Source organism: Pristiophorus japonicus, chromosome 6, assembly GCF_044704955.1.
Source record: "Pristiophorus japonicus isolate sPriJap1 chromosome 6, sPriJap1.hap1, whole genome shotgun sequence".
NCBI lineage: Eukaryota > Metazoa > Chordata > Chondrichthyes > Pristiophoridae > Pristiophorus > Pristiophorus japonicus.
The window spans coordinates 234,983,572-235,006,498 of record NC_091982.1 but is presented as its reverse complement, the minus strand read 5'-3'; the positions used below and the strand labels follow the sequence as shown (position 1 = coordinate 235,006,498).

Below are 22,927 nucleotides of genomic sequence, written 5' to 3'. Positions count from 1 at the left end.
CTCTGAGTGAAGAAGTTCCTCCTCATCTCTGGCCTACCCTTATTCTAAGACTGTGTCCCCTGGTTCTGGACTTCCCCAACATCGGGAACATTCTTCCCGCATCTAACCTGTCCAGTCCCGTCAGAATCTTATACGTTTCTATGAGATCCCCTCTCATCCTTCTAAACTCCAGTGTATAAAAGGCCCAGTTGATCCAGTCTCTCCTCATATGTCAGTCTAGCCATCCCTGGAATCAGTCTGGTGAACCTTCGCTGCACTCCCTCAATAGCAAGAACATCCTTCCTCAGATTAGGAGACCAAAACTGAACACAATATTCCAGATGAGGCCTCATCAAGGCCCTGTACAACTGCAGTAAGACCTCCCTGCTCCTATACTCAAATCCCCTAGCTATGAAGGCCAACATACCATTTGCCTTCTTCACCACCTGCTGTACCTGCATCCCAACTTTCAATGACTGATGAACCATGACACCCAGATCTCATTGCACCTCCCCTTTTCCTAATCTGCCACCATTCAGATAATAATCTGCCTTGGTGTTTCTGCCACCAAAGTGGATAACCTCACATTTATCCACATTATGCTGCATCTGCCATGCATTTGCCCACTCACCCAACCTGCCCAAATCACCCTGCAGCCTCTTAGCATCCTCCTCACAGCTCACAACACCACCCAGTTTAATGTAATCTGCAAACTTGGAGCTTTTATACTCAATTCCTTCATCCAAATCATTAATGTATAATGTAAAGAGCTGGGGTCCCAGCACTGAGCCCTGTGGCACTCCACTAGTCACTGCCTCCCATTCCGAAAAGGACCTGTTTATCCCGACTCTCTCCTTCCTGTTTGCCAACCAATTCTCTATCCACGCCAGTACATTACACCTAATACCATGTGCTTTGATTTTTGCACACCAATCTCTTATGTGGGACCTTGTCAAATGCCTTTTGAAAGTCCAAATACACCACATCCACTGGTTCTCCCTTGTCCACTCTACTAGTTACATCCTCAAAAAATTCCAGAAGATTTGTCAAGCATGATTTCCCTTTCACAAATCCATGCTGACTTGGACCGATCCTGTCACTGCTCTCCAAATGCGCTGCTATTTCATCCTTAATAATTGATTCCAACATTTTCCCCACTATTGATGTCAGACTATAATTACCCGTTTTCTCTCTCCCTCCTTTTTTAAAAAGTGGTATTACATTAGCTACCCTCCAGTCCATAGGAACTGATCCAGAGTCGATAGACTGTTGGAAAATGATCACCAATGCATCCACTATTTCTAGGGCCACCTCCTTAAGTACTCTGGGATGCAGACAATCAGGCCCCGGGGATTTATCGGCCTTCAATCCCATCAATTTCCCTAACACAATTTCCCGCCTAATAAGGATATCCGTCAGTTCCTACTTCTCACGAGACCCTCGGTCCCCTAGTACATCCGGAAGGTCATTTGTGTCTTCCTTCCTGAAGACAGAACCAAAGTATTTGTTCAATTGGTCTGCCATTTCTTTGTTCCCCATTATTAATTCACCTGAGTCCGACTATAAGGGACCTACGTTCGTCTTCACTAATCTTTTTCGCTTCACATATCTATAGAAGCTTTTGCAGTCAGTTTTTATGTTCCCGTCAAGCTTCCTCTCGTACTCTATTTTCCCCCTCCTAATTAAACCCTTTATCCTCCTCTGCTGAATTCTTCAGCCAGTTCCTGAGTCATGTAGGCCAAAGTGAGGTCCAGCTTTGTGAACAGCTTTCCACCTCCCAGCGTGGCAAAGAGGTCCTCCGCTCTCGGAAGCGGGTATTGGTTTTGCAGCAACACTCAGTTCATGGTGGCTTTGTAGTCGCCACAAATCCTAACCGAGCCATCTGCTTTGAGGACGGGAACGATGGGACTTGCCCAGTCGCTGAATTCAACGGCCGAAATTATGCCCTCTCTGAGCAGCCTGTCCAGTTCACATTCAATTTTTTCACGTATCACATACGTCATCGCTCTGGCTTTGTGGTGCACTAGTCTGGCGTCCGGAATGATGCGTATCACTACTTTAGTGCCCTTGAACGTTCCGACACCAGGTTGAAACAGTGACCCGAATTTTTGCAGGACCTGTGAACATGAACTTCGCTCCACGGATGAAATGGCGTGCACATCCCCCCATTTCCAATTCATCTCAGCTAGCCAACTCCTCCCCAAAAGCGCGGGGCTATTTCCCGGAACGATCCAGAGTGGCAGCCGGTTCTGTAATCCATTATGTGTTACCACCAAGTTTGCACTGCCCAGCACTGGGATGATCTCTTTGGTGTACGTCCGTAGCTGCGTCTCAATGCGTTACAGTTTGAGCCTGCTAGCTCTGTGTGGCCATAGTCTCTCAAATTGTTGGGCGCTCATGAGTGACTGGCTAGCTCCCGTATCCAGCTCCATGTGCACCGGGATGCCATTCAGTAAGACTTTCATCATCAAGGGTGCCGTTTTAGTGTATGAGCTGTAGACGTCAGCCACATGAACCCGCTGAACTTCAGCATCTATGGCTTTACCCCAGGCCTCATCCTGCATTGCAGACCCCTCGTCTGGTTTCTCTGTCTCGCAGATTAGCCTCGCTATTGCCGTTTTGCACATCCTGGCCAAGTGTCCACTGACATTACAAATCCTACAGGTATATTGCTGGAACCTACAGCTTCTCGCAGTGTGACTACCCCTGCACCTCCAGCATGAGCTGAGATTGAGATTGCTGTTAACAAAAGGACTATTACCAGGCATTCCCCTCTGATTGCCCATTTGGCTGTTTCTAAGCACTCTGATGGTGGGTGTTAATGGTCCCATCGCGGGACGCATTGTTCCTCGAGATGGCGTGAATTGCCGATCCCCTTTCTATTGTCCTTGTTGCGGGCCCACCCTAGAGCCTGTTGCTGCCTGGGCGGTTTTGAAATGCCCTTGCCTGCCTGCGGGGTCCCGAGCTGCGTTCACCATGTTAACTCCCTGGTCCGTCGCCACGTTTGGACCAGGGCTGCACACGTAAATTAGCTTGGTCTCCTCTTCCCCTGTCATAAAGGTCTGAGCTATCAATGCCGCCCCTTCTAAAGTCAAGTCCTTAGTCTTTATGAGCTTCCTGAAAATGCCGGCATGATTAATGCCCTCGATGAAAAAGTCCCTTAACATCTTCCCCCTGCAGGGATCGGAGAACTTGCAAGGACTGGCCAAGCGCAGCAGTTCCGCCACGAAGTCCGAGACGTTTTGTCCCTCCCGACGCCGGTGAGAGTAGAACCGGTGCCAGGCCATGTGTACGCTAATCGCCGGCTTGAGATGCTCACTGATCAGCTGGGTGAGCTCTTCGAAAGACTTGTCCGCCGGCTTTTGGGGTGCGAGCAGGTCTTTCATCAGCGCATACATCTGTGGTCCGCAGCTGGTCAGTCGATGCGCCCTCCGCTTGTCAGCCGCTGTCTCTTCCAGCCAGTCCTTTGTGACAAAGCTCTGCTGGAGCCTTTCCACAAAGTCGTCCCAGTCCTCACCCACACAGAAATGTTCCTCTGTGCCACTGGTGGCCATCCTCGTGGTTCGGTGAGTCCCGTTTCTCATTGCCAAATGCAGTGTCCCTGCACCTTACTACAAACTCACACGAGGCATGGATATATCAGATACGGTCACTCTGTGACCTTCACCTTTATTGCCAGGACCAAGGAATGTGGACCCTGGGTGAGACCTACCCTTTTATACCTGGAAACCCAGGTGAAGAGTGTCTCCTGCAAGCTCACCCCCTGTGGTCAGGGTGTGCATTTCTAGGGTACAGGTACAGTGTACATGAGTTACAGTTACATGACTATATCATTGCAAGATGGTTAAATACATGACAGGTTTATATTGGATTATCTGTACTTAGACAAGTTTGTCGCTAGCCAGCAGAGAAATTGAGCTCGTTTGACTGTGGCAGTGGGTCACCTTGAAAGATCTGAGCATTGGTTTTGATGGTTCTATGTATGATATATGGTAGCTCAGTGGAAGAATCTATTACTTAGATATATTGAGGAGGATAGCAAAATATATAAATGAATGGACCATATACTGTTTCACGTTGAAGTCATGTACATTTTATCTGTTGTGCATTGAATAAAGTGTCTATTGGTTTTTAGCCCGAGTTTTATTCTGGTAAAATATATATTCAATTCACCTTTTGAAGATGAGAAGAATCATGTGGCATATTAACATAAGAACATAAGAAATCGGAGCAGAAGTAGGTCGTTCGGCCCCTCGAGCCTACTCCACCATTCAGTAAGATCACGGCTGATCTTCCACTTCAACTCCACCTTCCCGCACTATCCCCATATCCCTTGATTCCTTTTAATATCCAAAAATCTATCGATCTCTATCTTGAATATACTCAACGACTGAGCAACCATAGTCCTCTGGGGTGGAGAATTCAAAAGATTCACAATCCTTTTGAGTGAAGACATTTCTCCTCATCTCAGTCCTAAATGACCGACCCCTTATTCTGAGACTGTGACCCCTGGTTCTAGACTCCCCAGCACAGAGGAAACATCCTCCCTGTCAAGCCCTGTAAGAATTTTGTATGTTTCAATGATATCACCTCATTCTTCTAAACTCGAGAGAATATAGGCCTAGTCTCCTCAATCTCTCTTCATCGGACAATCCCCCCATCCCAGGAATCAGTCTGGTGAACCTTCGTTGCACTCCCTCTATGGCAAGTATATCCTTCCTTAGGTAAGGAGACCAGAACTGTACACACTACTCCAGGTGTGGTCTCACCAGGGCCCTATATAATTGCAATAAGATGTCTTTACTCCAGTAAAGTGGTGTACAGTGATAATGAATCTTTGTTTGATCAGTGGGTCTCGCTATCATTTGCTTGATATTGGGCAGGTAAAGATATACTCCTGATCGTAGGGGATATGAGGTAAATTTATCAGGTCGTCCGTGATGGTCAACCCAAGTAGAATATCTAGCGTAATGCCCAAAAATATATATATCTTATATATATTTTTATACATATGAGGTTATATAGATTTTATAGCACAGAAATAAGCCATTTGGCCCAACAGGTCTACGCCGGTGTTTATGCTCCACACGAGCCTCCTCCCACACCTACTTCATCTCATTCTATCAACATATCAAACATCTTAGTCTTGGGAATCCACTTGAATGATTATACACAGGGACATCTAAAGGTATGTACTGCGGAGGAATGGTCACAAGATATCCACGGTAATAGGTGCACGATGTCACTCAGGTTTTCCAGAGGCATAAAGTCATTCCTATTTATTATCAAAGACACTAGGGGGACGATTTTCAGCAAGGCTTCCGCCCATCCAAAGTGCCGCCGATGGCTGCCGAGATACCGGACGGTACTTTGGGCGGGATATTCATGGCCGAGGTCCCTCGAAGGTCCGTGAGCAGCAAATGGACGACGTACGCCACCAATCTGGGCAGCAGCGGGAGGGAGGTCTCATTCTCGGCGGCAGAGGCGCTTGCCGCCCAAGTGCCGCCGAGGATGGAGTCGGGCCCACGGAGGGTCGAAGACCTGAAAAAAAAAAAATCACCAGTACAAAATAAAAACACTATCGGAAGACCTTCGGCGGGGGAAAAAAAAATGTTCACTAACCTTTTTTTCAGTTTCTTCATACCATCAGGGACAGACCAGCCTTCAGCCAGCGGCCCATCCCGTTCTGCCGCCGACTCCCGCCCACGGGAATCTGGGAGCTCGGCGGGCGGGAGCTCAGTTGCACCAGTCAGCTGTCGGCTGACGTCAGCGGGCAGTTCCCGGCAGCTCTCCCCTCCCGCCCGCTCCAGGCCACCCCGAAAGTGGCACTGGGCGGATCTGCAAGAGCAAGGTCGGCGGCAGCGGGTGGTAAGTTGCTGAGTTTCAGTCCCTAGCTGTTAATGTGCTCCGTTGTCTGTGTGTGCTTTTTTTCCCTGATAGTAACTGTTGACTTTTTATTTCAGTTTGTTGATGATCTGAAATGTGGGAAGTTGTTTGGATCGTCCCTCCACACGCTGTCCAGTGTTGGGCCACCTACTATTCTGGCTTATAAACAAGAGTCCAAAGAGAAACCGATTAACTACGAAGCTATGAGTCCAAAGGTACTTTCGTTCCTGATCGTCCCAGCAATACATTCTGCATTGAATTATAGTTTGGGATTGTGATGTTCTCTTGCGCCCGAGGCTATAATCAGATGAGCCGAATGTGAGAAATTAATTCCTCATATGTAAAAGAAAGAAAGACTTGAACCTTATATAGTCAGGACATCCCAAGGCGCTTTCCGTCCAATTTTTTTGAATCGTAGTCACGGATGTAATGTAGGAAACGCAATACCAATGTGCGTACAACAAGCAACGATGACCAGATCATTTGTTTTTTAGTAATGTTGATCAAGGGATAAATATTAGGGACACTGGGTGAACTCCCCTGCTCTTCTTCAAACTAGTGCCATCGTGGGTTTATTTGACGTCCGCTTGAGGGCACTTCCTCAGCACTACACTGGAGCATCAGCCGAGATTTCGCTTTCACGTCCCTGGAGTAGGACTTGAACCCACAACCTTCTGACTCAGAGGCTGGAGTGCTACCTCTGAGCCACGACTGACACCTGTTGCAATAGTTATATAACGTGCACAAAACAGAACTGCTGCTTCCAATACTATTTGTGCACCCTCTCCCCCAAGCCCCCAGGCAAATTTATGAGGCGCGTGATCTTGTTTTTTTTATGCGGCATCCAACCCTGTAGTTGTTGCTTTCTGACCGGGGAGCACCAAGTACGGTTTCCCTCTTGAAGACAATATAACCGGTCCTATAACGAGCATTCACGGGCCCTATTCATGGGCACTGATGGGGCATAACTGATGTAAGCACAAAGCTCCAAAAACATCTCACCTCCTTGTGCGGGTGAAACTGGCAATTTCTGTGTATTAAATATCGGCAGGTAGAGATTCCGCTTTAGGCGCAATTGGCGAATCGGGCACAAATTGCATCCAAAATTGCGCTAGTTTTGAGAACTTTCTTTTCCTCAGGTTGCATATCGCCAATGGTCAAATCTGCCGTGATCCTGCGCAATCGGGCAGTGTTTTAGAACGTAATTTTATTTTATAAAAAAAAAAAGGTTTTGCTTTGAAAAATATTCCTTGATATGTTTAAAATCGTGGTAATTTGGTGCAGTTTGATTAATACAGCTGAAGGTGGGTATACTGTATCACAAAAAAATAAACATTTTTAATCACAGTGTCTGGTCCACCACCTAGGAGTAAACCCAAATTTAAAAAAACTGAAAATGATTTGAAACAAAACTATACGGAATCATTTGCTAGTTATATTTTGGTAGAGTAGTCAGTTTCTGAGTAAATTTTAAATAAATATATATTCAAAAGCTTTAAAAACGTGCCCATAACTGTCCTTATGCCCAAAAGATGCCCGCGAAAGCCCACAAACGAGCGCAATTAGCAAACACTCGCTGTGGTGATTCATTCGATCTGGCAGGGGGGGCGTGGCCAGTTCTGTTGGTGGGGCCGACTTTTAGCTCGATGATTTTTTTAACTAGCGCAAAAGATCGCAGAATCTCGATTCGCGCTGGACGTAATTTGCGCTTGAAATTCCACAATCTTTTGCGCTGGTTTGGCAGATTTTCAGGCGAATTGCGCCAAAGAAAACAACGCAACCAAGGGGAAACGCCAGCCCGCATTTCACACCCAGTCAATTAAAAGGCATGTGGCTCCTGACTTGTTTCCTTTGATAGGCACCAGCTGATTTAAAACTACCAGAATGTCAAAGGCATTTACAGGTGGCCGAAGATTCTGGCCGCGCTGGGTCCGTACGAAGTGCGCATGTCCTTCCTCCGCATCCCCGCAAGAAGGACATCCATGGGGCAGAGATTGAGCGATTTGCCCAACTCATGCCCAGCGAATGTCCTCCAAACTCTGACGCCAGGCGTATAGCTTACTTTTACCAGCACAAAAGATTTAAAACGCACAAAAATTAAATTTAATCATTTATTTGTATGTTTAAAGACCCTGTCCATTAAGGCAAGTTTTTTGTTAACCCTATTAAAACACATTAAAAAAAATCCCCCCCTCCCCCACCCCCAATTTGTTTTTCTAAAACATTTATTTACATTTAATTTCAATTAATTTTCAATATGTGAGGGGTTTTTTTTATTTATTATGCTGTGTTTCTTGTTTTAGGAGGGTTTTCTCATTGATAGTAATGGGAGTCTGTACAAACAGAGATCCCTTTATTATCGATGGGAATACTGCATAGTGATTGGTGGTCCAGGCCCATGTGACTCCAGCATTTCCATACGTACGGGGAGTTATCTCCCCATATGCTGCGCATCGATTGAAGGCCTCCGACCGCAATCGAAGGTTCCTCTGGGACACCAGGTACCTTCGTGCAATTTTTTGGAGCTAGGAGGCGTTCGTTCGAAGGTAGCCTTCGGCTGCAATTTTCCCCCAATATGTATTATTACACTCATCATTTCAGAGAATATGGTCAGAGGGAACTGTGCTCTGAGTGCAGCATCTATATGTCGAATATAATCCACAATCCACTCTACTCGAGCCAGAGTTATCTAACATTTGGAGCCTGGACATTTTCAGCGGTGTCGTCATCATCATTCCCTCGGAATCGAGGAAGACTTGCTTCCACTCTTAGAATGAGTCCTTAGGTGGCTGAACTGTCCAATACGAGAACCACAGTCCCTGTCACAGGTGGTACAGATAGTTGTTGAGGGAAGGGGTGGGTGGGACTGGTTTGCCGCACGCTCCTTCCACTGCCTGCGCTTCATTTCTGCATGTTCTCGGCAATGAGACTCGAGGTGCTTAGCGCCCTCCCGGATGCTCTTCCTCTACTTAGGGCGGTCTTTGGCCAGGGACTCCCAGCTGTCAGTGGGGATGTTGCACTTTATCAGGGAGGCTTTGAGGGTGTCCTTGAAACGTTTCCACTGCCCATCTTTGGCCCGTTTGCCAAGAAGGAGTTCCGAGTAGAGCACTTGCTTTGAGAGTCTCGTGTCAGGCATGCGGACAATGTGGCCTGCCCAGCGGAGCTGATCAAGTGTGGCACTGAATTAGCTGCAACTTTGTCAGTGTCAAGTTTAGAAAATATAGAAACAATGTTTGAAAAATAAAGAAACAATTCAAAATAATTTCCAAACTTATCAAAGAAACAAAATAGTCCCGTAAAAAGTTAGGAGGTCGGGGGGGGGGGGGGGGGGGGGGGGCGTGTACGCTAGTCACCCTTCCCGAGCCAACGCAATGGGCGGAAACTTGCACTTTTGACCTGGGGATGTAGCCCGTTGTGTGAGCGGAGTCTGACCTGGTGAGTTGAATCTTGAACCCGTGTAAAAGATCGCTGTAAATACAAGCGTAGGTGGATTCGGGCGTAGCTCGCGTTTAGAATTCCCCGATCTTTGTCATTGGTTTGGAAGGTTCCACCCCGATGGCGCTGATCTAACAACGGAGACTCTGCTTCGAGGTGCTATTTTCCAATTGGTACTGTTTTGGTGCTAAGTTTCCGTCGTGAGGTTAATTCCTGTATTATGGTGCGAGCTTGTTAGGTATTCATACCGAAACCATGCCCATCACTAAATAAACCTATCGTTTGTTGTTCTGCTTTGCATAGGATTGAGCAGTGTTTATTCTTGTTAAAGGCAGTGCCCCATGTGAGTGCTCGTTCCAAGGTACATGAGCTCATCTGAGGTTTTATGCAACAACATTCAGAGCACCACTGCTGAGAATTTCCTGGGGTAGGGATTTCTACCGATTGGCCACCGTATCTTTGACAGAGGATCAGCAGGAAGCCCATTCCCGCAGTCATTCCGCCAACCTTCCGCTGGAGGTACAGCGGCCGATTGGGACAAACCGTTCAACCCCCCAAACCAAGGAAATTCCCAGTGAAAATGTTTTTTAACGTGCAATGGCGCGAAGTTTCACATTGCAGCGTACGACATGAGAGGCAGTTTCATGGCCCCACGCTCACAGGAGGGGAGCCGCACTCGTATGGGGCAATTCTCCCACCCGGATGGCTCCCCTCCGGTAACGCTCAATCACCCCTGTGCAGTTACTGAACGCAGGCTCAGCTCCCCATCTTTCTCCCATGGCTCGAGATTAGGCTCTCGGCTAGGGAAGGGAAAGTTGGGCAAATAAGTTACTGTGTACCTCCTAGCGACTAGGCATAGAGGACTTAGGAGTAAGTTAGTTAGTCCAGGAATACAGCCCTAACCCAAGCAGGAGGAGAAAAAAACACAAAGAGGAACTGATAATTTCAAACAAAAACACAATGTTTGTTTAAATTCTTAATAATATCATGTCCCTGTCTTCAATTTAGGATGAGAATATCTTGCTTCAAAATCTTAAGGAACTTAGTGAAATTAGGGAGTATTGGCAGTGGACCAGCAACAGAGCAGTAAGTATGGTGATCCCTGATGCTAACTCAGAATGTAACTGTTTCGCTACCAGCTTAGCTCAGTACTGGCTCAGCTCAGTACCTGAGTACAAGTTCATCTCGGTAATCGTTCATCTCCCCGCCGGCCTATCCAGAGGCCTGGACTAATGATCCAGAGATATGAGTTCAAATCCCACCATGGCAGCTGGGGAATTTAAGTTCAATTAAATAAATATGGATTAAAAAAATGAGTATCAGTAATAGTGACCATAAAACTGTTGGATTGTCATAAAAACCCATCTGGTTCACTAATCTGCCGTCCTTACCCGGTCTGGGCCTATATGTAACTCCAGACCCACCGCAATGTGGTTGGCTCTTCACTGCCCTCTGAAATGGCCCAGCGAGACACTCAGTTGTATTCAAGAAGGTGGCTCACCTTCTCGAGAGCAATTCGGGATGTTCAATAAATGCTGGCCTTGCCGGTGACGTCCCCATCCCATGAATGAGGAAAAAATAAATAACAATGAACACCAATTCCAAAAAAAGGATAAAATAGAAGTGATTACAAATGGTGGTAGAATATCACACTGTGGTGTTCCAAAATCTTGTGTCACCCACCGGGGTGTTTGGATTCGGGTCACACACATTGTTTGCCCCCCCACAGGGTCAGTTCCCAGTCTCAGGCAGTCTGTCGAAGGGGAATGTGGTCAGTGGGCGAGGTACTGCTCCAAGGGGTAAGAGGTTAACCAAGAGTCAGTCGCAGGCTGCTCTAACATCATCATCATCATAGGCGGTCCCTCGAACGAGGATGACTTGCTTCCACACCAGAAGAGCTGAGTTCACAGATGTTTCAATGGAGGACCCGATGTTCCAGTCCTGAACTCCAGGGGGTGGAAGATGCCTGTGCGTGGATTTTTTTTAACGTGTGGTGATCGTTGCACACCAGCCACCACACGGGCTTGACAGAGCTAGGTCTTTATCCAGTGGCAAGGGTTAACCAGGACGACTGGAGACCTGCTCTGCTGCACGGACCTAGTGCACGCTCATATCGCAATGTGGGCTGGTCCGTGCTGCCCCTGGGCCCTCGGCTCTTCTGGGCTACGTACCCTCATTCGCCGCACCTCCACCACGATCTCTCGCCTCCTCCGCTGTTCCTGGGCCCCACCAATGTTCCAGCCCACGCTCTAACCGGTGACCTGGGCCTTGATGACGTCACCCAGTCGCCCACCTCAAAGCTGTCGCACACTTGGGACGACTCGCGCTGGAAGCTGTAGTGGCCACGCTCTCCTCCTCATGGCTGCATGCAGAGTGGGCTCCAAGCTGCTGGTGTCAGCCTGCTCATTCCGTGTCAACCAGAGGGAGGGGGGTGGGCCGCCTTTTGTTGGTGCAAAAAAAATTCATTTGTATTGTACTAACGGAAGCTTCTTCATGTCTTACAATCAGATTCAAACACAACTTTTGCTTCGCAACATTGAGGAATCGTCCAGCCCGACCAATGAGTCAGCGATGAGTACAGGGTCCGGTGAAGAAGCTCCAGGGCACGATGTAAAACCCGTCTCACTTTCAGCTATCACCGGGGCTTCTTATTAAAACCCTAATTGTATCAAATAGTGACAGGAGCCAAAGAGAGCGATTAAAACTTAACTGAAGCTAAAGTGATTTAACTATATCCAATGGCACTAAGGAAAATTGTGAGGAACTGAGCAAGTGTCATGGTCACACTTCCTTTTCGAGAATGGGTATTGCATTGGCCACTCTCCAGATCCATGAAATATAATTCCTAGGGCCTCCATTATTTCGTTGCTTGCTTCCCCCAGAGTCGTGGGATATATCCCATCAGGTCCCAGCAATGTCTTCTCCTTCGGCTTAACTAAATCAACCCATTCCCTTTTATTTTTCATAGAATTTCTCACCTCGCTTTTAACCAATTCTTGATTACCTTCTCCCCAAATATCCTTCTATTTTGTGAAGTAATTATTAAGTATCCCAGCTGATTTCTGTGTACCCTCAACTCACTCACTATTCTCTCCTCACATGGGTCCCACTTCACATTTAACAATTCTCTTTTTACTGATATATTTGTAGAATATTGTTCTTTTTAATATTTTTTTGACATACTCTCCTCATACTTCTTTGCTTTCCTTATCTCTTAACCTTCTTTCATATTTTCTCTGTTTCTCTCTTATTTTTATCCAACATCGAGGCCCCAAATGTCGTCATCTTCGATTTTAGTTTCGAACAGAAGTAGACCATTCAGCCCCTCGAGCCTGCAATTATATCATTGCTGATTATATCATTACCTCAACTCCATTTACCCGCCTTTGCACCTTATCCCTTGATACCAATGCGCAGCTTAGACCTTTACCCTTACCTTGCAAAATCTGGCGATCTCAGTCTTGAAAATTTCAATTGACCCCCAACATCCGCAGCCTTCTGGGGGAGAAAGTTCCAGATTTCCACTACCCTTTGTGTGAAAAAGTGTTTCCTGATTTCTCCTCAGTCGATAAAATAGCAGAGGAAAACTGGGGCTGGGGGGAGGGTTGGATTTTGGTTACGGTACACTTCTACCATTACTAACAAGACCATCTTCCCTTTCTTGGATAAGGCACATCTTTTGCAACCTATTGGCGTTGACAACTGGAAGCTGTTTAGAGACTCTGTGGTAAGTATAGGTTCCCTAGATGGAGACACGATGCAGTTTCTCACATCCAGCAATAGCAGGACTGGTTATTAAAACACGTTATTGTGTAAACTACATAATTCCAAAACAGGGAAAGCGAACTTTAAAATATACCTCTCCATGCAAGCTTTCGAAACCTCAGACCAAAGGCAAACCTTTAATATCAGACGCGTTAATACTGAGATAACAACTACCTTCCCATCAAGGTATCCCCTAATATGTCGACCATCCACATAAGTGACTCTATCTCCTCTTGCAGTGACAAACATACACACGTTATCGGAGGTATTAGCCAAAGCAATCGTGACCTAGTGAGGTGCTACCATCAACAGAGACAGGTAGCTCTCCTCCGAAACTCGTGGCCAACAGAGTACTAATTTGTCCCATCGTGCCATTGAAATAGCAGTAAAATAGTTGAAATAGCAATAGGGGATAACTCCCCTGTTCTTCTTCAAAATAGTGCTATGGGCAAACGGGGCCTGGGTTTAACGTCTCATCCGAAATACGGCACCTCCGACAGTGCAGCACTCCCTCAGCACTGCACTGGGTGTGTCAGCCTAGATTTTTGTGCTCAAGTCCCTGGAATGGGACTTGAACCCGTAACCTCATAACTCGGAGGCGAGAGGGCTGCCCACTGAGCCATTGGTTGACAGGAGCGTTATCAAACAAAATTTGACACCGAGTCATATAAGCTTGGTCAAAGAGGTAGGTTTTAAGAAGCGTCTTAAAGGAGGAGAAAGAGGTAGAGAGGCTGAGAGGTTTAGGGAGGAATTCACGAAACTACAGCCTTGGCAGCTGAAGACACTGCCCTGAATATTGCATCCTTATTTATTTCGAGTAAATAAGGAGAAACTGGTTCCACTGACAGGATGGTTGGTAAACAGATTTAAAACTTATAAGATTATGAGGGGACTTGACAAGATGGATGCAGAGAGGATGTTTCCACTGATGGGGTAAACTAAAACTAGAGGACATAATCTTAGAATAAGGGGCCGCCCATGTAAAACTGAGATGAGGAGAAATTTCTTCTCTCAGGGTGCCACATAAAAAGTTACTGCACAAGATAAAAGTTCACGGGGTTGGGGTAATATATTAGCATGGATAGAAGATTGGCTAACTAACAGAGAACAGAGTCGGGATAAATGGGTCATTCTCTGGTTGGCAACCAGTAACTAGTGGGGTGCAGCAGGGATCAGTGCTGGGACCCCAACTATTTACAATCTGTATTAACGACTTGGAAGAAGGGACTGAGTGTAAAGTAGCCAAGTTTGCTGCTGATATAAAGATGGGAGGAAAAGCAATGTGTGAGGCGGACACACAAAATCTGGAAAAGGACATAGGCAGGCTAAGTGAGTGAGCAAAAATTTGGCAGATGGAGGATAATGTTGGGAAGTGTGAGGTCATGCACTTTGGCAGAAAAAAGTCAAAGAGCAAGTTATTATTTAAATGGAGAAAGATTGCAAAAGTGCCACAGTACAGCGGTACCTGGGGGTACTTGTGCATGAAACACAAAAGGATAGTATGCAGGTACAGCAAGTGATCAGGACGACCAATGGTATCTTGGCCTTTATTGCAAAGAGTATGGAGTATAAAAGCAGGGAAGTCTTGCGACAGCTATATAAAGTATTGGTTAGGCCACATCTGGAATACTGCGTGCAGTTTTGGTTTCCATATTTACGAAAGGATATACTTGCTTTGGATGCAGCTCAGAGAAGGTTCACTAGGTTGATTCCAGAGATTGGGGGGGTTGACTTATGAGGAGAGGTTGAGTCTCTATTCATTGGAATTCAGAAGAATGAGAGGTGATCTTATCGAAACATATAAGATTATGAGGGGGCTTGACAAGGTGGATGCAGAGAGGAAGTTTCTACTGATGGGGGAGACTAGAACTAGAGGGCATGATCTTAGAATAAGTGGCCGCCCATTTAAAACTGCGATGAAGAGGAATTTCTTCTCTGAGGGTTGTAAATCTGTGGAATTCGCTGACTCAGAGAGCTGTGAAGGCTGGGACATTGAATAAATTTAAGACAGAAATAGACAGTTTCCTAAACGATAAGGGGTTAAGGGGTTATGGAGAGCGGGCGGGGAAGTGGAGCTGAGTCCATGATCGGATCAGCCATGATCTTATTAAATGGCAGAGCAGGCTCGAGGGGCCGTATGGCCGACTCCTGTTCCTATTTCTTATGTTCTTATGATTGGCAAAAGAACATGAGGGGAGAGGAGGAAATGTTTTTTTTATGCAACAAGTTGTTGCAATCTGGATCGCGCTGCCTGAAAGGGAGATGGAAGCAGATTCGATGACAACTTTCAAAGGGGAATTGGATATATACTTGCAAAGGAAAAAGTTGCAGGGCTATGGGGAAAGAGCAGGAGAGTGTGTGGCTATTTCAAGGAAGTGGCACAGGCACGATGGGCCGAATGGCCTCCTGTGCGTTACGATTCTATGATCCAGGCCCAAACTCTCTGTGGTACAGAATGGCAGAGTTCCATTGCACTGCATTAACCGTACTCTGCTGTAGCTGCTTCAGCCTGTTACAGAATTAAACATGCCGTGTAAGAATTGGGATTTACCACTGTGATTTCTTTTGCAGGTATCACTTGGATTTGATTTGTGCCAATTTTGTGGCAAAAGCTTAAAGCCTTTGCCTACACACAAACAACTGAGTACAGAACCACCGGAAACAGTGAGTACATTTGGTCTTATAGTTCCCCCTTCGCCCGGTTTTCCACTTATTTCCCCTGGACCTCCAATTTTTGATCATTCAGGCTTAATATACTCTGGACCTTGTCTGCCCTCCAGCACCGAACCCAAGTAGCCATTCTTTGAACGTGGTTCTACACAGTGAGTGATGGCAGGTTATCTGACCCTGGTACTTGCCTCTGTCCCCTCCAAAATCGACTACTTCAGTGCTCTCCCTGCCACCGACTCTTTTACACCTGCATAAATTTCAGCTCTTCTCAAACTCTGATGCCCATCCCACGCCCATCACCATCATCCTTGCTGCCCTACATTGGCTCCTGGTCTCTGTGCCTCACATTTAAACATTCTACCTTTGCATTTAATTCCCTTCAAGGTCTTGCCTTTCCCTATCTCTATAAATCTGCCGAACCCTACAGCTCTCCCAAACCCTCCATTCCACATAGATCCAGGCTGACACTCTCAGTGCAGTGCTGAAGGAGCGCTGCACCGTCGCAGGTGCTGTCTTTCAGATGAGACGTTAAACCAAGGTCCCGGCTACCCTCTCAGGTGGATGTCAAAGACCCCATGGTTGCTATTTCAAAGAAGAGCAGGGGAATTTTCCCCGGTGTCCTGGTCAATATTTGTCCCTCAATCAACATAACAAAAACAGATTATCTGGTCATTGCTTTTTGTGGGAGCTTGCTGTGCGCAAATTGGTTGCCGTGTTTCCCACATTACAACAGTGACTACACTCCAAAAGTACTCCATTGGCTGTAAAGCGCTTTGAGATGTCCGGTGGTCATGAAAAGTGCTATATAAATGCAAGTCTTTCTTTCTCTCCTTCCCTCCTTTCCTCCTTCCCTTCTCTTCTCTTTTCTCTCTCCCCTTGCCCTTCCCCCTTCCCCCTTGCCCTTCCCTTCCTCTGACTCCAGCTTTTGTGCATTACCCTCCCTGCTTTTGCCCTAACATTAGTTCCCATTCTCCGGAATTCCCTCTTCAAACACTTCCCTCGCCACCATTAAGGCCCTCCTTAAATTCCCCGTTTTGATCGAGCTTTTGATGGTTGTCTGCCCCCACCCCACAGTTCTCGCTTCCTTCTTCAGCTCAGCATCCATTTTGCTCATGCTTAATCCATTCAATGGAGCTTCAGAGCAGGCAGGTCACTTCCGGTGCCAGTCTCGAGCTAGCCGACAGGACAAATATGGAAGTTTTCTTGGGTGACTCACTCCCTGTGAGGTTTTCTTTCCCTGTTGGGGAAACCCTGCCTATCTATCACTCAGTGCTTCCCTTTGATAATATGACTCAGGTCTATAACTTGCCACACGGAGCCCGTGCATATGAATCCATGGTGCTGTCACTCCAGCCTCACAGCATGTTGCAGAATAGAGTGACGCTTTGATTTGTGGGATATTTTTTATTGTAAACAGAAAATGCTGGAAATACTCAGTGGGTCAGGCAGCATCTGTGGAGAGAGAAACAGAGTTAACGGTTCAGGTCGATGACCCTTCGTCAGAACTGGCGAATGTTCGAAAAGAGCAGATTCTTAAGGAGCACTGAAATGGGGAGGGGGGAAAGAACAAAAGGGAAGGTCTGTGATAGGGTGGAAGGCAGGAGAGATTAGAGAGACAACAGGGATGATGGGCCAAATTGAGATGGTAATGGCACAAGTTAGGGAACAAAAGATCAGTCTAGATAGGGGGTGAATGGTGGAATCATCACCAGCTACCCTGGGAAACAGAGAAAAATAAAAAGGTGCGGGTTGTGAGTCCAGAAGGCTGTAAAGTGCCTAAACGAAAGATGAGGTGCAGTTCCTCGAGCTTGGAACAGTGTAGGAGACCGAGGACAGTGAGGTCAGAGTGGGAATGTAGCGGAGAATTAAAGTGACAGGCGACCGGAAGCTCAGGGTCACACTTACGGACTGAACGGAGGTGCTCCGCAAAACGGTCACCCAATCTATGCTTGGTCTCCCCAATGTAGAGGAGACCACATCGTGAGCAGCGATTACAGTATACTAAATTGAAAGAAGTACAAGTAAATCACTGTTTCACCTGGAAGGAGTGTTTGGGGCCCTGGATAGTGGGAAGGGAGGAGGTAAAAGGGCAGGTGTTCCATCTCCTGCGCTTGCACGGGAAGATGCCGTGGGAAGGGGAGGGGGTGCTGGGGATGATTGAGGAATGGACCAGGGTGTCGCGGAGGGAGCGGTCCCTTCGGAATGCTGAGAGGGGAGGGGAGGGGAGGGGAAGATGTGATTGGTGGTGGGATCACACTAGAGGTGGTGGAAATGGCGGAGGATGATCCGTTGAACGTGGAGGCTGGTGGGGTGAAAGGTGAGGACAAGGGGAACCCTGTCATGGTTCTGAGAGGGAGGGGAAGGGGGAGAGCAGACGTGTGCGAAATAGAACGGACACAGTCGAGGGCCATGTTAACCACGGGCGAAGGGGAATCCTCTGTTGAGGAAAAAGGAAGACGTGTCAGAAGCACTAGTGTGGAAGGTCAGAACAGATGCGACGGAGAAACTGGGAGAATGGAATGGAGTCCTTACAGGATGCGGGATGGGAGGAAGTGTAGTCCTGGTAGCTGTGGGAGTCAGTGGGCTTATAGTGGATACTTGTCGAAAACCTAGCCCCAGAGATGGAGACCGAGAAGTCGAGGAAGGGAAGGGAAGAGTCGGAGATGGACCATGTGAAGGTGAGGGAAGGGTGGAAATTGGATGCAAAGTGAATGAAATTTTCTAATTCAGGGCGAGAGCAGGATACGGCACCGATACAGTCATCAATGTGCCGGAAAATGAGGTGAGGGAGGGGACCCGAGTAGGACTGGAACAAAGAATGTTCCACATATCCTACGAAAAGGCAGGCATAGCTAGGGTTAGGGTTCCCATAGCAACACCTTTAATTAAGAGGAACTGAGTGAACAACTTCTCCTTTAACTCCAATATGAGAACAAGTTCAGCCAGGCGGAGGAGGGTGGTGATGGATGGGGATTGGTTGGGCCTCTGCTCGAGGAAGAAGCAGAGCGCCCTCAGACCATCCTGGTGGGGGATGGAAATGTAGTGGGATTGGACGTCCATGGTGAAAAGGAGACGGTTGGGGCCGGGAAACTGGAAACTGTTAAAGTGACGGAGGGCGTTGGAGGAGTCGTGGATGTAGGTGGGAAGAGAGTGGATAAGGAGAGAAAAATAGTGTCGAGATAGAAATAAATAGGTTCTGTGGGGCAAGAACAGGTTGAAACGATGGGTCTACTGGGGCAGTCCTGTCTGTGGATCTTGGGAAGGAGATAGAAGCGGGCTGTGCGGGGTTGTGGAACTATGAGGTTGGTGGCTGTGGAGGGAAGATCTCCAGAGGAGATGAGATCAGTGACAGTCTGGGATATGATGGCTTGATGTTCGGTATGGTCTAGGAGGAGGTGTCAGGGAGTTGGTGATCAGCCTCTGCAAGGTGGAGGTCAGTTCGCCAAACAACAACAGCGCCACCCTTGTCAGCAGGTTTGATGACAAGGTTGGGGTTGGATCTGAGCGAGCGGAGTGCTGCAAGTTCAGAGGGAGGTAGGTTGAAGTGAGTGAGGGGAGCAGAGAAATTGAGATGGCCGATGTCCCATCGGCTGTTTGCAATGAGGAGGTCTAGAGAGGGTAAGAGGCCAGAGGGACGGGTCCAGGTCGGGTGAGAATTCTGAAAACGGGAGAGAGGGTCAGTTGTGCGGGGGGTGGGGAAGACTCCTGGCCGAAGAAGTGGGCACGGAGGCGAAGGCGGCAGAAAAAGAGCTCAGCATCGTGCCGAGCTCGAAATTCATTGAGGTGGGGGCGTAAGGGGATGAAGCTCAGGCCTTTGCTGAGGACTGATCATTCCGGGTCAGAGGAAGGTCAGAGGGGATAGTGAAAACACGGCACGGGGTGAGGTTGGAAGAAGGGATGGGATCAGAGGGAAGTGTAAGGGAAGAAGGTTCCGGAGGGGCGTCTGTGTCCAAGGGTTGTTGAAGCTTACGATCCTTGACACCTGAAAGGAAGGAAAAAAGTTTTTTGTTAAAGCGCCGGATGAGGCGATGGATGAAATGGAACTGCGGACCAGGACAGCCTAGAGATAGAGTGAGTCAGAATAGAGTAGAGAAACAGAAGATGGGTCTAGAGGAGCTGTAAATGGCGACAGCAGAATCATTACCAGTGCCTGATGTCACAACATCATCATCATAGGCAGCCCATCGGAATCGAGGAAGACTTGCTTCCACTCTTAAAATGAGTCCTTAGGTGATTGAACAGTCCAATATGTGAGTCACAGGTGGGACAGATAGTCGTTGAGGGAAGGGGTGGGTGGGACAGGTTTGCCGCACGCACTTTCCGCTGCCTGCGCTTGACTTTTGCATGCTCTCGGCGATGAGACTCGAGGTGCTCAGCGCCCTCCCGGATGCACTTCCTCCACTTAGAGCTGTCATTGGCCAAGGACTTCCAGGTGTCGGTGGGGATGTTGCACTTTATCAGGGAGGCTTTCAGGGTGTCCTTGTAACGTTTCCTCTGCCCACCTTTGGCTCGTTTGCCAAAAGTGAAAAATGTCACAACAGCTAAGGTGTGGTGACACTTTTAATGGTGCGTGATTTTTTTTTTTTTTTGCAGCTCTTTTGCTGCAAGGAGTACCAGGACTCGTTTGAGTTCCAAATGAGAGAAGAAGAATTCATGAGATCGAAAGCTGGTTTGGAATTGATCAGCATCTCGCCTCACCTTCCGTATAGCAGTTTACAGGAACGAGAAGAAGCTAAGGAAAAAGCTGCAATGAAGTAATATTCTAGTCTAAAAGTACTAGATACTCCGAAAGTACTTCATTGGCTGTAATGCGCTTTGCAATGTCCGGTAGTCGTGAAAGGTGCTATATAAATGCAAGTCTGTCTTTCTTAAACTGACACTCCAATACAATGCTGCTTCGCCCAACATGGCACCCCTTGGATGAAATGATGGACCAGGATCCTGCCAGCCTGTTGAGATGAATGTTAAGCTGTACTAGGTAGATAGAATCATAGAAACATACAGAATAAGGGGTCGCCCATTTAAAACGAAAATGAGGAGGAATTTCTTCTCTCAAAGAGTCGTGAATCTTTGGAATTCTCTACCCCAGAGAGCTGTGGAGGCTGGGTCATTGAATATATTTAAGGTGGAGAGAGACAGACTTTTGTTTGATAAGGGAGTAAAGGGTTATGGGGAGCGGGCAGAAGCTGAGTCCGTGATCAGATCAGCCATGATCTTATTGAATGGCGGAGCAGGCTCGAGGGGACAAATGGCCTACTCCTGCTCCTATTTCTTATGTTCTTATACTACGGATGCTAGAATCTGAAAAAAAATCAGAAAATGCTGGAAATCTCAGGGGGTCGGGCAGCATCCTGCCATTCACACCCTAACTAAACTATTACCATCTCAAGGTGGTCCATCATCCCTTTTGTCTCTCAAACCTCTCCTGCCTTCCACCCTATCACAGACCTTCCCTTTTGTTCTTTCCTCCCCTCCCCCTTTCAGTGCCCCCTTAAGAATTTGTTCATTTCGAACACTCTCCAGTTCTGACGAAGGGTCACAGACCCGAAATTTTAACTCTGCTTCCTCGCCACAGATGCTGCCTGACCCGCTGAGATTTCCAGCATTTTCTGCTTTTATTTAATATTCTAGTATTTGTTTTAGTTTTAGGTGCAAACTACTTGAAGCTCGGCTTGGAGCAACGTCATTGGTTTAGCACACTCTGCCAATAAAACATAGAACAATCTGGCTGATCACATGATGCACAGCAGCCAATTAGATTGCTCGAAAGTGACACAACTCGAATGGCAACTTATAGAAGTTTAGGAAGGAGGCCATTTGGCTGAAAAAGAACTATCCAGCCGAATCCCACTTCCCATCTCTTTTTCTGTAGCTTTGTAGGTTACGCCACTTCAAGCGCACATCCAAATACTTGTATGCTGGTTTCTACCTCGACCATCTCGACTTGATCACTATTGGCTAATGAATTTTCTCACACTGGTCTATTTTTATGTTTTATGCATGCAGATTAGACGTGTTTTTTTTTCCAGAGTGATTCAGGAACTAATATAGTCCTCAAGTGAGGCGGGATTAGAGGGCAGTGGAACAATTGGACTAGTGTGCAGATTCAATTCAGACGCAATTCAGTCCCCAATTTAACATCATACATTCTGTCCTTATTTTTGTACAATACTTTGATTTCATATCATTACTTATAGTTAAATAGCAAAGATTACAGCAATTTGGGAAGTAGAGAAGTAAAGTTAGTTGTAGCATCGAAAATTCTGTGGAGTAGAGGCTGGCAGATGCTACAGCGCCACCACTGGTGGGAGGTATAATTACAGCGTGACATGTGGACTGGAAAAAAAGTTGACATACAAGTGTAACAAAAATGTGATGACTAGAAGTGAAGTTTAGACCAGACGTACATGCAGACAGGTTTTTAATATTAAGATGGTATTAATAACCACTCAAATGGCAAATGAGTTGTTTCCAAATAACTTTTATCCCAACTTGGCTAACCTGGCTTTGTATCTTTTTGTTAAGTCAGACTAAGAGGAATTCAACGGCTGGATTTCAGTTTTGTGATGCGCTGGGAGCGGGTGGGTCCGGTATCGCACGGGAAACCCGGCAGTAAGTGCAGCGCGTCTGTCAGTGGCCTTTTAACCCAGCCACTGCATTACCATATGACTTCCGAGTGTCCTGACCAATTAGCGTGATGACAATCCGCATGAGGCGATTTCAACTCCAGTATTTAAAGGTGCACTCCAAGCATGTAAATTGATGGAGTTTGGAGCTGGGAGCACAATAGAAGCAATTGGCAGAATGGAGTCCAGGCGTTCAAAGGCTGCGCCTCGTTTTAGTGGATGTGTTGCTGGGGGCTGTGAGGGACTGCAGGGAGTTACTCTTCCCTACGGATGGGAGGAAGAAGACGGCAGGTGAAACAAAGACGGCGTGGCTGGAGGTTGCCCATGAGGTCAGCAGCAGGAGAGTGGTGCGCCACACATGGATTCAATGCCTAAGCAGAGCACAAAAGGTGAGACAGTGCCACGTTCACCTACATCCTGACGTGCCTGTCACCCCAACCCCCTCACTCTGCCTTCTCAAACCGACTCCAGCACATCACTCCTCACACCAACTTACCTGGCAGGTCACCCATCCCTCGCTGTCTGTGCACTTCCTCACATCCTCATCCGTCCATCCACTGCCGACG

At 47.2% G+C, this 22,927-nt stretch overlaps 1 protein-coding gene across 2 annotated transcripts in view; it reads left to right on the top strand.

The window, feature by feature from the left end:
- Window positions 1–22,927, top strand: part of LOC139265405 (uncharacterized) — a 50,968-nt gene that overhangs the window by 19,698 nt on the left and 8,343 nt on the right. For both annotated transcript variants that reach the window (XM_070882400.1, XM_070882401.1), the window contains exons 6-10: window positions 5,943–6,080; window positions 10,309–10,386; window positions 11,809–11,910; window positions 12,971–13,027; window positions 15,637–15,729. In XM_070882400.1, coding sequence (XP_070738501.1) covers window positions 5,943–6,080; window positions 10,309–10,386; window positions 11,809–11,910; window positions 12,971–13,027; window positions 15,637–15,729 — 468 coding nt within the window. The remainder of the gene's footprint in view (window positions 1–5,942; window positions 6,081–10,308; window positions 10,387–11,808; window positions 11,911–12,970; window positions 13,028–15,636; window positions 15,730–22,927) is intronic.